The 14,559-nt window shown below is 42.5% G+C and overlaps 1 protein-coding gene across 1 annotated transcript in view; it reads right to left on the reverse strand.

Annotated features, from left to right (window-relative positions):
• LOC135198772 (syntaxin-8-like) overlaps window positions 1-14,559 on the reverse strand; it is a 37,376-nt gene that overhangs the window by 11,809 nt on the left and 11,008 nt on the right. The window contains exons 3-4 of the mRNA XM_064226690.1: window positions 11,986-12,131; window positions 10,235-10,356 (exon numbers count right to left, since the gene is read on the reverse strand). Of these exons, the coding sequence (XP_064082760.1) occupies window positions 10,235-10,356; window positions 11,986-12,131 (268 nt within the window). The remainder of the gene's footprint in view (window positions 1-10,234; window positions 10,357-11,985; window positions 12,132-14,559) is intronic.

The following is a 14,559-nucleotide window of genomic DNA, read 5'->3' on the forward strand; positions in this document are numbered from 1 at the left end:
CTTCGCCAAAAACATCGGTTTGAAGGAACAGAACGCCGAGTCGTTCCTGAAGCCAACATTATGTTCTAAGGCTTGTAGTTCGCTTACTCTTTTTGCTGAGGCTAGCGCGACCAAGAATAAAGACTTCCTTGTCAGATCTCTGAACGTAGCCTTATGGGGAGGTTCGAATTTGGGGGTCATCAAGTACTTTAGGACCACATCCAAGTTCCAACTAGGTGCTCTAATACCTCTGTTCTTTGACATCTCGAAGGATTTAATCAGATCATGTAAATCTTTGTCTTCCCCAATGTTAAGGCCTCTATGCCTGAAGACTGACGATAGCATACTTTTATAGCCCTTAATTGTAGAGACTACTATATTACATTTTTCCTTCAAGTAAAGGAGGAAATCAGCTATATCTGTCACAGAGGTACTGGAAGAGGATATCTTCTGAGTTCTACACCATCTGCGAAACACATCCCACTTCGACTGGTAGACTCGAATAGTAGATGGTCTCCTTGCTCTTGCGATCGCTTTCGCAACTTCTCGAGAAAAACCTCTCGTTCTGACAAGTCCTTCGATAGTCTGAAGGCAGTTAGAGCGAGAGCAGGCAGGTTTTTGTGATACCTGTCGAAGTGGGGTTGTCTGAGAAGATCGCTCCTGTTTGGGAGAGATCTCGGAAAGTCTACTATCCATCCCAGTACCTCTGTGTACCAGTTTTGCGCTGGCCAGAACGGGGCTATGAGGGTCAGTTTGGCTCCCTCTGCTGCTGCAAACTTCCTTACTACTTCCGATATGATCTTGAACGGAGGAAAAGCATACCCGTCTATTCCGGACCAATCTAGGAGAAGGCCGTCCACCGAAATCGCCCTTGGGTCGGCGATCGGGGAGCAGTAACTTTCCAGCCTGCTGTTCCAATGGGTGGCAAAAAGATCTATATTTGATCTCCCCCAGAGGTTCCATAGTCTGTTGCATACCTCCTGATGCAACGTCCATTCTGTAGGCAGAACTTGGTCTCTCCTGCTCAGAAGGTCGGCTCTTACATTTCTGTCCCCTTGAATGAATCTCGTCAGGAGAGTGATTCTTCTCTCTTCTGCCCAAAGCAGTAGTTCTCTTGCCTTTTTGTAAAGGGAGAACGAGTGCGTCCCTCCTTGCTTCTTGATGTAAGCTAAGGCTGTTGTGTTGTCCGAATTGATCTGAAGGCTGAACCTGAGATCTGAGCCTCGAAGTGTATGAGAGACAGGTGAATCGCTGTTAATTCCTTCATATTGATGTGCCAGGACACCTGTTCTCCCCTCCAGGTGCCTGACACTTCTCTCGTCCCTAGAGTGGCTCCCCACCCCAGCTCTGAGGCGTCGGAATACAACACTAGCCGAGGGTTCGGAACGTGCAGGGATACTCCTTCGTTGATCCTGCACGGATTCATCCACCAACGAAGGTCCTCCTTTATTTCCTTCGTGATCTGGAAGGAATCGGACAGATTTTGGGATCTCTGATCCCAATGTTCTCTTAGATAGAACTGTAAAGGCCTTAGGTGAAGCCTTCCTAGAGAAATGAACTGTTCCAACGAGGAAGGGTCCCCAGAGACTCATCCATTCCCTCGCGGAACATTGTTCTTTCTCTAGGAAGGTTGCTATTTTCTTTTTTCCAAGCAGTCGGTTCTGTCTTTCCTGTGATGGAAATACATGAAAACCCCGAGAATCCATCCGAATCCCCAGATAAACAATGTTCTGCTGGGGAATCATCTGGGATTTCTCGAGGTTTACTAACAGTCCCAAGGACTGTGTTAACTTCAGTGTCAGCTTTAAGTCCTCCAGACATCTGACTCGCGACTGTGCTCGTATCAGCCAGTCGTCTAGATACAAGGGTATTCGAATCCCTTCGAGATGAAGCCAGTGAGCCACATTTTTCATCAGTCCTGTGAATACTTGAGGGGCTGTTGAGAGTCCGAAGCATAGGGCCCGAAATTGAAATACTCTTCCTTGAGCCATAAATCTGAGGTATTTCCTGGAAGACGGGTGTATTGGCACGTGGAAATAAGCATCCTGCAGGTCCAGGGATACCATCCAGTCCCCTGGACGCAGGGCTGCTAACACCGAGGATGTCGTCTCCATTGTGAACTTCTTCTTTGCTACGAACACGTTCAGGGCGCTCACGTCCAGAACTGGCCTCCAACCTCCTGAACTTTTCGGAACCAAGAACAGGCGATTGTAAAACCCCTGAGAAGCGAGATCTTTTACTTCCTCTATGGCTTCCTTGTAAAGCATCTGCTCCACGAGATGTAGAAGGGCTTGTTTCTTGACAGAATCCTTGTAGTTTGCTGTCAACTCCCTTGGAGTTATAGTCAAGGGAGGTTTTTCCCTGAAGGGGATTAAATATCCTTTCTTTAGGATGGATAGGGACCAGGCATCGGCACCTTTTTGTGCCCAAGTTTCGTAAAAGTTTAGAAGCCTGGCACCCACTTTTGTCTGGAGGACCGCAGTCTCACTGGGTCTTGACAAACGGCCTTCGAGAAGACCTTCCTCTCTTCTCCGATCGTCTACTTCTGAGAGAAGATCTAGGGGCAGACCTTCCCCGAAAGGGCTGCTGGAAGGGAACTTTCTCCTTCTTCGAAACCTGAACAGCAGGTTTTAGCCTTTTAGCTGACTGGGCCAACAGGTCCTGTGTGGCCTTTTCTGATAAGGTATTCGATATATCCCTCACTATTTCCTGAGGAAAAAGGTGACTAGAGAGGGGCGCGTATAACAGGGAGGATCTCTGCAGAGGCGAAACAGATTTCGTTAAGAAGGAGCTAAACACTGCCCTCTTCTTCAATATACAGGATCCAAAAAGGGATGCCACTTCATTGGAGCCATCTATAACCGCCTTGTCTAGGCAAGTTAATACGCTGCCCAACTCTTCCATGGTAACGAAGTCTGGTTCTTGAGACTTCTTGGCTAAAGCTCCCAAAGCCCAGTCCATGAAGTTAAAGACTTCGAGAGTCTTGAACAGGCCCTTGATGAGATGATCAACCTCACACATTCCCCAAGAGGCTTTTGCAGAATGCAGAGAGCGTCGTCTTGAAGAATCTACAAGAGCGGGAAAATCCGCATCTGAGGACGAAGGGAGTCCCAGGCCCATTGGCTCCTTGGTGTCATACCACATACCTGGTTTTCCCGTCAGCTTAGAAGGAGGACAAGCGAATACCGTCTTCCCCGCTTCCTTCCTAGATCTGAGCCAGCTCTCGAGGCTCTTCAGAGACTTTCTCATAGAAAGAGTAGGGGTCATCCTGACGAAGGAGGAGGACTTCGACAGTTTCGTGCTAGATAATAAAGATCCCGGAGAAGGGGGATCCGACGGGCGTAGCGAGTCTCCAAACACTTGCAACAAAAGAGAAGCAAGTCTCTTATAGTCCGAAACTCCTGCATCTTTGGAGATCTCTTCTTCCGAGACTTCTTCCAAAAGCGAAGCAGGCGAAGAGGGCTTTGCCTTTTCAGGAGACCGATCCGGAGAAAGAAGCCTTTTTCTCTCGTGAATCCTATCTGTAGGAGAATCAATGTCCCCTTGTTGGATATCCGAAACCTTGGTTCTATCCTCCTTCCTGCACGAGTCCTGGAGCTTCCCTATACTCTGGCTTCTGCTCTGCTCCTTGCGCCGGCTAGGAGAGGCGCTTGCGTCCTGAATCAGACGCCTGTGAGGCGAAGAGCGCCTGCGAGGAGAAAGGAGAACATCCTGTTCCTGGCGCAAAGAAGGAGAGGCGCTTGCGTCCTGGTGAGTGCGCCTGGTCCAAGAAGGAGAGGCGCTTGCGTCCTGGTGAGGATGCCTGGTCCAAGAAGGAGAGGCATTTGCGTCCTGATGAGGACGCCTGGAAGGCGACATGTGCCTGCGAGGAGAAAGGAGAACCCTTTGTTCCCGTAGTCCAGTAGCGGAGACGCTTGCGTCCTGGTAACTGCGTCTAGCAGGCGAATAGCTCCTTTTCCCTTTTCGTCCATTCGGAGAGGCGCTAGATTCTCTCCTATACCTCCTGGGAGGCGAAGAACACTTGTCAAAATCGAGGTGCCTATTTGGCGATACTCTTGCGTCCTTAGAAGGATATCTATAAGATCCTACGGGACTCCTGATTCCTGGATACTTGCCGGAGGGAGAGGGTTGTTCCTTCGGGAAAAGTCTAGAGGACGAACGAACGCTCCTTCCTTCTTGCGGAGCTCTGAAAAGAGAGGGGCTCTCTTCTCTCCCGGAGCTCTTAGCCGAACGAATTCTCTCACGAGAAATCCGCGAATCAGGGTCCTGATACTTGCCATGAGAGGCGTAATCGCCTCTAGAAAAACTCCTGGGAGAACTCTTGCTCGTAGGGAGTTTCCGATTAGCGATCTTAGAAGGAGAGGACACACGAGTCCTGTCATATCCAACTGAAGAAGGTCTCGCTGGGGACGAAAACCTTTCAGGCGAGGGCTCCTACTCTCTGAGGCTCTCCTAACAGAACTCTTGGTGGGAAGAGAAATGTCTTTCTTCCTAGAAGAGCCTTCAGAAAGAACTCCTACTAAGGCAGACAACTGCTGCTGGAGTCCTACCAAGACTTTCTTCGTCTTGTGTGCGAAACCTTCCGGAGAAGAGTCAGGAGATCTCGTAGCTCTCTTCTTACGAGCAGGAGAATACTCCGGAAAAGGTTCAGGACTGGAATGCAACGTTTCGCTTGCTGGCGTTTTCCAGGTTCTCTTAAGAGGACGCGACTTAGAGGCAGAACTCCATCCTCTTCTTGGGGACGAAGAGTCTGAGTCCGAAAAGCACTTCCTGAGGACGCTTTTGCAGTAGCTGTCCTTGGCAGCCTGGGAAGCGGCTACAGGATCTGCCGAAGGGACGCCTGACCGTTGGGAATACTCTACATCCCCCTTGCGGCTTTCGACATTCCTCCTCCCTTGGTCATGGGAGTCTGAAAGAGGTCTAGGCCTAGGAGCAATGCGGAGTCGGTCAGACGCCCCCTCCACTTCACTGGGGACACTACACAAATCACTGCACACATCACTGAGCTTACCTGTCTCCTTCATTGCTTGCAGTTGCGATTTCAAGTTGATTATTGAGGCTCTCATTGCAGCCATTTCCGTAGACGCATCTACAGGTTCGCTGCTGGGGGAAGGGGCTGAAACCAAACTATGAGCAGGTGAATTAACAGAAGAGTTAGGAGCTACTTCCTGCTCAATAGAGCAGGATCTACTTGAGCTTCTGATGGAAGCCCTCCTAACTCTATCTTTCTCAAGTTTCCTTACATAAGAAGCCAAGGTCTTCCATTCCACTTCTGTTAATCCCTCACATTCCAGACAGGTGTTAGTTGCAGAACAATCATTCCCCCTACATTTTTTACAGACCGTGTGAGGATCCACCGATGCTTTCGGTAGCCTCACCTTACATTCTTCTTTCGTACACACTCTAAATACAGGTACCACGTCAGACATTTTAAAGAGTATCCAAACCAAAATCCAAAAAACGGTCCACGATAAGCGTATGCCAAAGCCAAAGATCAATGTACATCACCAAAGGTCAAACAGATAATCCTCGGCTAACGAGAAAAGAATTCCAAAGCAGGAGGTACCAACAACAGTGTTGTTGCTACCGGCAACAGAAAAATTCTGGTTAGAAAACGGGAATGGTTCCTATTCCCGCCACCCAGCGGCGGGAGTGGGCTGGTCACCTGACCTACCTGTCGCGTGTGCCGCGAGTTTTGAATTCTGTCGGGACGTCAGAGACTATAGCTAAGTATATATCTGCCAGGGAAGTTGCATGTACAAAAACTTTTTTTTTTATACAAAATTTCAATTTCTTTACCACTTTCAACTTTCTGTTTTTTCGTATTACTTGGATCTTCCTGTTTGCTTACTCCCACTAAAGGCCTCTTTAAAAAATAACTATCCCAGGAAGATTGCTTCTGCCTGCTTTTCTCAATGTTCCAGAAACAACTCAGGCAAACGTCATCAAACTGCGCAAGCATACGACCTGTGTAAGCCTTTTCGGGGTCTCTTTTTCTACAAATGATTGCACTTTATGAAAAGCAGCTAGAGCATCCTTAATTTCTGCTGTTGTCATAGGGTCCTCCTCCTTCTCCTCGCCGCTGCTAGAGAACTCTTCTTGAACGACGTTATGTTGCATAGCCTCCAACTCCTTCAGGTCATCCGTCGTAAGCTCCTCTATCTCGTCAAGATCTGGTTGCGAAACAGTTTCAGGATCGTCAACTGTTTCTGAATCTGCATCAGCTTCGCCTACGTTGAATCCCTCGAAGTCTCAGGCGGATACAGCATCAGGCCAGAGTTTCCTCCACGAAGAATTCAAGGTTCGCCTCGAAACCTCCTGCCAAGCTTGATCGATGAGTCAGATGCATATCACGATATCGAAATGCTCCTTCCAAAATTCACGCAAGGTGAGGTTTGTGGTATCGGTGATGTCGAAATATCTCTTGAAAAGATGTTTTGTATACAGCTTCTTGAAGTTTGATATCACATGCTGGTCCATGGGCTGCAGGAGAGGGGTGCTGTTAGGTGTTAGGTGGAAGATAAAGAACCTTGATTAAAGAATACGTACTCAGCTATGATATCTTCCTCGAGGCCAGGAGGGTGAGCAGGGGGATTGTCCAACAACAGCAGACATTTCAGAGGGAGGTGCTTCTCTTCCAAGAATTTCTTCACTGTCGGGCCGAAACACAGATTTACCCACTCAGCGAACAAAAGTCTCGTTATCCAGGCTTTCGCATTAGCCCTCCACATCACTGGAAGGTCATCATTTAGCACTTTGTGGGCCTTGAAGGCTCAAGGAATCTCCGAATGATACACAAGTAGGGGCTTCACCTTACAATCCCCATTAGCATTGGAACAAAGTGCAAGCGTAAGCCTGTCTTTCATAGGCTAATGCCCGGGTAGCTTCTTCTCTTCCTCCGTTATGTACGTCCGACGAGGCATTTTTTTTTCCAAAAAAGGCCAGTCTCGTCACAGTTGAAGACTTGCTGAGAACTGTAGCCTTCGTTGATCGTCATCTCGTCGAACGTCATAATAAAGGCTTCGGCCGCTTTTGTGTCCGAGCTGGCAGCCTCCCCATGCTGCACCACCGAATGGATGCCAGTCCGTTTCCGGAATTTTTCAAACCACCCACGAGAAGCCTTGAAGCCTCGGGTTGGCGTCGATGTCCCTTCTCCTCCGTCGTCTTCAGCCTGGGCAATCAAATCGCCGAAAATAGCGCTGGCCTTGTGGCAGATTGCCGTCTTGGTTATCGTATTGCCAGCGATTTCTTTGTCCTCGATCCATACAAGAAGCAGCCTCTCCATCTCATCATGCACGTGGCTCCTCGTTGGACAAAATAGTCATGCCCTTGGAAGGTGTAGCTGCTTTGATGGCTTCCTTCTGCTTAAGGATGGTGCCTATCGTCGACGCATTTCGGCCGTATTCCTTAGCGATCACACTCAACCGCATGCCAGCCTCATACTTCTTGATTATCTCTATCTTTGTCTCCATAGAAAGCATCCTTTTCTTTCAATGAACTTCAGCAACTTTCATGGGACCCATGACTATAAGTAATTAAGTTATGTACTAATTAAGTTCTCACACAACTTGATAAAGTACAAAGCGAAATCCCTAACACGAATTTATGTTAACAAATGAAATCGTATATGTGAACGAACAAATTTCGTGTGCGTACGATAACGCTGGTGCTACGGAGTGGCCGAACGACGCCTTTACGTAGGGTATGTTGGGGTAGATGCTGACCAATAGGAGAGCAGGATCTTATGGCAGTGACTAGCATCAGGAACCAATGGTGGGGAGGATGTTGGCGAGTCTACTCAGTTGGCGGCGCGCGAGTTTTAAAATTGTTCTCGGTGGTCCGGGCGAATCTCGGGACTTTACGGTAATACCCTTTCATAACCTGAATTATTTTCGTATGCAGAGGCAAAAAAATCTTCGTATTTGCTTTCGTAACTTGAATTTTTCGTAAGTTGGGACTTTCGCATGTCGAGGTTCCACTGTACTATAATGATTAGGATTACTCTTAGTGCTTACTGCTTCCACTTAGCAGATGAACTGTAACACTGTACTTTAGATTTTTGGCATAAATAACCTGACAGTAATAGAATGATTATACATACTGTAAAAACTACCAATGTATGGTCTTTAAATACTGTATGAATAAAAATGTTTGTCTTTAATACTATCAGCCCTTCAAATACAGAAGGTAAAAAGGATTCAAGGTAACCAACAAAACAATGTGGCAGATTTTAGAATAAAATGACCATGAACTGGAGGATGTTGCCATGATTAAAGCTGGTATCACACTAGTCATTTCTTGCTCCCGGTTTTGGCCAGCATCCAGCTGATGCTTGCGAGCAAAAGCGTTGTATTGTCACACTAGGACCTCGTGGTTTCGAGGAGCAGTAGGAAAAAATAAACAAAACTCAGCTGATATCATCATGGCACCCAGAAATTGTCAGACTGTTGCAAGATGTGTTTTCTCGGAATCTTATGTGAATGCAAGAGTAACAAAAAATGTTTGTGGGTTCAAGAGTGGCTCAGGAGAAGAGAAGCCAAAGGTCTGAGAGTACATCCTATCAGCAGCAGCCATCTTGTTTGTTTACACTACGCAGTTGCTCACGGTTCGTGCTCAGTGGTTCCCGTCCAGCCGGGAAGCCAAAATCTCGCGCTAAAAGCTCTCAGTTTTTCATTTTCAGCAGCAACGGCTCGCTGCTGGAGAAAAAAAGGCCTAATGTGAGGCCACCTTAAGGGGCTAATTTGGAATATGACACAGGACAAGAAAAAAGAACCTTGGGAAGATGAAAATGGAAATGACAAGCAGTTTAATAATAAAAGCAGAAGAGCCAGTCATCTGTGAGCTTACCAGAATATATGAAAACCTCACACACATAGAAAATGGACCTAAAAAATGGGAAAAGAGTCTTATGGTAATGATAAACAAAGGAAAAGGGGATGCATTGGAATGGAAACTTACATTGGAATAAAACTGTTTGAACACATTTTGAAATGACTGGAGGTGATGGAGAAAAGGCTTAGAAAAATTGTTAAAATGGATAATTGTTAGTTTGGCTGCAAGCCACAGAATCCACAACAGAAGGAGTCTTTAGTTTGGCTTCATGCCACATTAGTCCACAACAGAAGCAGTCTTTATGAGATAACTGCAGGACAAATACTATCCAAAGAGAAACAGATTACAGCATATCACCTATCTGTGGATCTTGATAAGGCATTTAAAATCATACCAAGACAACAATGGGATGGCCATTATGATGACTAGAAGCTGGTGATACTACTCTACCATACCTGAAGATCTATAGTAAAGGCATTGGCAGGTGCATCACAAAGAATTTGAGATAAATGGTGGTGTCCATAATGCACAAGGACAAGGACCAATGATAAGCATTTATTGTAGACCATTAATAAGTATTTACTGTATAAATGCACAGAGGAAATCCCTTGAGAGCTGCTGTATACAGATGATCCTGTGTTGACAGCAGAATGTAAGGAAGAATTTGTGGAAATGTTAAAAAATTGAAGAGCAAAATTGAAAGGAAAGGACTGGAAATCAGTGTACACACAACATGGCTTACAATAACAGAAAAGTGTAGCCAAAGAATAGAACGTATGGGTGTTGTGGGAAAAGTGCATAAGTGAACCCATTACTATAACAGTGTAACAGATGGTGTCACATGATATAATCCAAATACAAAATAATCATGAACTCAGGTTTTCAATTTATCAAAAATATTATAAGTGCAAATGGGAAGGGAGGGGAGTGGAGAACATTGCTTTAGTAGATAGATGGACAAGCTTAGAATTGGAACACCTGTTACCTTGAGAAAACACTAGAGTGCAAAGAGAGAATTCAAAGGACAGTGCAAAAGGGTGCAACTGATGTAAAACAGTTTATGATGATTGTCATGAATCATATGGGAAGTCTACAAAAGACAATGGTCCATAAGAGCTAAGTCAACAGAGACTATATAAACAGTTATTTATCTGCCATTTACTACTGACAGTTGTATAATGTTAAAGGAAGTATTTATACACAGTACTAACACCTAACTTCTAATACAGAATCTATGAAACTGTAAGTCACTGAAAATACAGGTCAGTGGTTTGCATTTGTATAATGCATTAAATTTAATATAAGAATAAATCACTATGTAGTATATGCATACAATATGCAAATACTATATTTATAAACATACATGTAGGAAAGTTTCAATAAAATGGCTACAGAAACTTTAAAAAACTAAATACATACTTACGCTGTTCAACAAGGCGATTTCTCTCCCTTATTTGTTCCACTGTTAAACCCTCTGTATTTACACTTTCCTCTTCGACACCCCAACCGCAGTCAGAAGTGTGTGCTGTAGCCCCAGAACTTCGCCTGAAAAATTCAATGTGAGTGTTTCTTTTTTCTTTTCAATGTATAATAAAAAGTGCAGAAATGAAGACCTAAACCAAAAGAGGAGAGAAGAGAGATTTCATTTCATGTCTCAGCCTATAATGAGAAAATCTGAAAGAAAAAAGCTAATGCTTATAAATGTGCCTTCATGGAAATATTTTCTTAAATATAATAGCACAGTACAGTGTTTTGTGCATATTAGGTTAAGTCACACAGCAAAAGAATACAGAACCAATACTAATGACTTGGTTACATAAAACTAAAATTACTGTGCATGAAAAATGCAAGGAAATAAAGTCTAGTAGTATATAATATATTTATAGTTCTATACACTGTTCAACAGCACATGGTAATAGGGATTTGTCCATTTAACTCTGTATCTTTATGAAAACTTCCTGCATATCTGAGCATTATAATCTACAAGGAAGCATAATAATGAATGAATCCAATCAGATTTTATGTGCCATCTAAAACAAACTACATATACTACCAAGTATGCTCTTGAAATGTTCTTGAAATCTAATTTTTAAACCAACTGATACTACTAACTTGAACATTCGTGCACTCAGTTGTCACAATCCTAAGGGTGCATTCTTACTGCAATAAAACATGTCATATAAACATATTGACAACATGGCACATACACATCACAAGTAAATAGGTAATTCTAGCCAGTGCTTCATACGATTATCAAACATTTGCCGAAGGTTCATTCTCCATTTATGGTTGTGACTTGTTTTCAGAGGTGTGATAGGTATGAAATAAGCTGACAACATTTATGACATGTTTTAACATAAAGTGGATGCACTGTTAGAATAACAAATGAAAAGAGTACATACCATATAACACAACTACTTTTTATAAATTGCCAATAACTGCCACACATCATGCATGTCTATAAGCATACTGTAACTTCCCATAAGATTCTTCCTACACTTATCATTTCATATTAAAAGAAATAAACATGTCAATAATAAAGGGCCTATAAAGCAGGAATTTTGAAAGAGAAATGCTATCCCATACACAGTCAAACCTTAAGAATCATCTGTATATATTGTATACTGTTGGCCTTTCATCCATAAATACTCAATTGTAAGCTGCTGATGTTGTTCTAGGGAGTAAGTATAATTTTCTTCATAAGTAGCATACACAGATTTTAAGCATTTCTCAAGGAGGGGGATTTCTAATGCTGGCAGTAAGGCTAAATTTAAATTTTAAACCTAACAGCCTCACTGAGGTCAATCAGGATTTATAAAGAACAGTGGTGGTGGTGGTGTACACTAGTGTGTGTGTGTGTATGTGTATGTGTGTGTGTGTATGTGTATGTGTGTGTGTGTGTGTTTGTGTGTGAAGGGGGGAGAGAGAGAGAGAGAGAGAGAGAGAGAGAGAGAGAGAGAGAGAGAGAGAGAGCGAGAGAGAGAGAGATGAGAGGGAGAGAGAAGAAGAGAGAGAGAAGAGAGAGAGGAAATAAGACTTCACTTAAACATCCTGTTGACAGTGGTCTGGTTAGATTATTTTATAATATTAATGACCATATTAGCTGAAATAAGGCTATTTACAATATATCTTAAAAAATATTAGATTTAAGAATATAGAGAACTAACAAATTACCCATCATTAAAATCCATTGCTACTCTCTTAATAGAGCTTTGCAGCGTTTCACAAAGGCGTATTCGTCTTTCCTTTTCTCGTTCTGTCAAATTACGCAACTCCCAGTCATCTATTCTGGCTAACAGGTTACCAACAGCTTTCTCTGCCTGAAATTAAACATTCTTAAGCATTCTGTGGCAAACAAAATGGGGGTAAATGCTTTACTATACTCCGTTTTTTTCCATCTGTCCATCCGCCTGTGGTGTTTGCGCATGGTAACACTGCATCCCGGGCTTTAAATAATATCCTATTTCGAATATTAACAGTGTAATTCACATACAGTAAATTAAAACACTTTTCAGTTGCAAATGTACACCCAGATATCCTTTTATTTACCTAAAACTTACACATAGCGTAACTTTTTAAAGCCTGGGACACAGCGTTACTATGCGCGACCACCACAGGCGGATGGACAGATGGAAAAAAACAGAGTATAGTTAATAATTACCATTAAAAGCAGTAATTTTTATAAAATGCAGTTCACATACATACACAGAGGATAATCATAATACAGTCTAGAAACAGCATAATATTAATTAAAAAATGTAAAGTAACAGTGCATACGTTATGTCATAATATGGTGCACAAAATGGATCTATTTACAATCTACTCTTTAACCAAAATACATGCACTGTATATCAAAATAAGAGTTACGAGTACATATTACATTGCTTGAACAAAATAGCTGGGGAGGAATCCCTATGAAGTGGAGTACAAGTAATAGATTACTTATTTACAGTATTACTTGGTAAAACTTACATAACCATAAAAAACTTGAACATAGTTGATCTGCAGACAAACAGTATAACCATAACTTTCAAAAATTTACCAGCCGTATAACTAAAGCTACATTAGAATGACATTCATGATATCACAGTAGCTCCAAAGGACATTCTACTTGGGTGCCATGAAATGAAAAATTACAAAACAGTATACTACAGCTTTCTTGATGAGATAATTTGAAATAAATTCTTTATGTATCATCAGTTTTAATAGTTACATTTATTTACAAGACAGTATGTACGTACTATATGTTCATGTCAAGTGTCACATGAATGCCTTCCTGTAAGTTGGTTTTGGCAAAAGATCTAAAAAGAAAAGTTAACGATGAACTATAAATTTCAAGTCTGATGATCCCAAGCCTCCAACTACCAAAAAACCTTAACTGGATGAATAATAATAATGGATGCTTTATTTGTGAAACATACTATACAGAATGAATAAAATCATAAAATTTTCTTGTATGTACAGACATGCCTGAATTAAGTCTGTTGTTCTCATAATGTCAGCATAAGGTAAAATGTAATAATGTAAAATTAAGTTTGCCTTCAGGGGTGGATAAGGCCAAACAAACAAATCAGCAAAGCTTATCCCATCCCAGTCTATAAGTGTCAAGACAAGTTTCCATTGCCGAAACACAAATCTAAGATGTTTCTTTTAAACATAGTGTTGTAAATTTCAATTAAGACTTCATTTCACTCCATTTTGCCACATATAATTCACAGAAAACATGCAACAAATCTCCCGCTCATAACCAACCTTTGTGTATAACAGACATCCTAAATCATTTACCCTTTCCTTAAAATGAAGTGCTATTTTTCCTCAAATGCACAAGTTACGATAATTAAGTGATGATCATGAAAATATAAAGCTACACTGTCCCTAATGGTAACAAACAATTTCATATTACAGTGGACCCCCATATTCGCATTCTCCGGATTCGCAGACTCACACATTCGTGGATTTATCTCGGGAACATTTCCCCGCATTATTCGCAGAAAATTCGCCCATTCACGGTATTTTTCTATAGGAAATAGTATCCACAAATTCCTGGTATTTTTATCAATTTCATCATAAAATGCACTTTTTGTGATAAAACTATTAAAAAACCAGGTATAAAAATCTTTAGTGGGTTTTTCTTGAGTTTTAACTACCAAATATGATATTGTTAAGATACAATAAAGTTTGTTCATACTTACCTGGCAGATATATATATAGCTGTATTCTCTGAAGTCCGACAGAATTTCTAAAACTTACGACACACGTAGTGGGAGTTAGGGTGGTTAGTACCCATTCCCGCCGCTGGGAGGCGGGTATCAGGAACCATTCCCATTTTCTATCAGATTTCTATCTCCACTGTCTCCTGAGGGGAGGTGGGTGGGTACTAAAATTATATATATCTGCCAGGTAAGTATGAACAAACTTTATTGTATCTTAACAATATCATTTTGTTCATGAAACTTACCTGTCAGATATATATATAGCTGAATCCCACCTTTGGCGGTGGGAAAGACAGAAAAAAGGATTTTAGAAAACATATAAATGTATATGATTGACATCTTGGTTCCTTACCTGTTAGCATAGCTGACTTCGTGATTACTGTCACCCAAGCCTGCTTCTGCTTCACTAGAGTTACCAACCAAGGTAGTGACCTATGTAGTTGGTGCGCTCTAGATGATCTGTCAACGGGGACGGGACCACAATGTGACTAGACCATGACCATACTTCCGAGGGCAACGAGGCAAAAACCACCAC

This window comes from Macrobrachium nipponense, chromosome 22 (assembly GCF_015104395.2).
Source record: "Macrobrachium nipponense isolate FS-2020 chromosome 22, ASM1510439v2, whole genome shotgun sequence".
Taxonomy (NCBI): Eukaryota; Metazoa; Arthropoda; class Malacostraca; order Decapoda; family Palaemonidae; genus Macrobrachium; species Macrobrachium nipponense.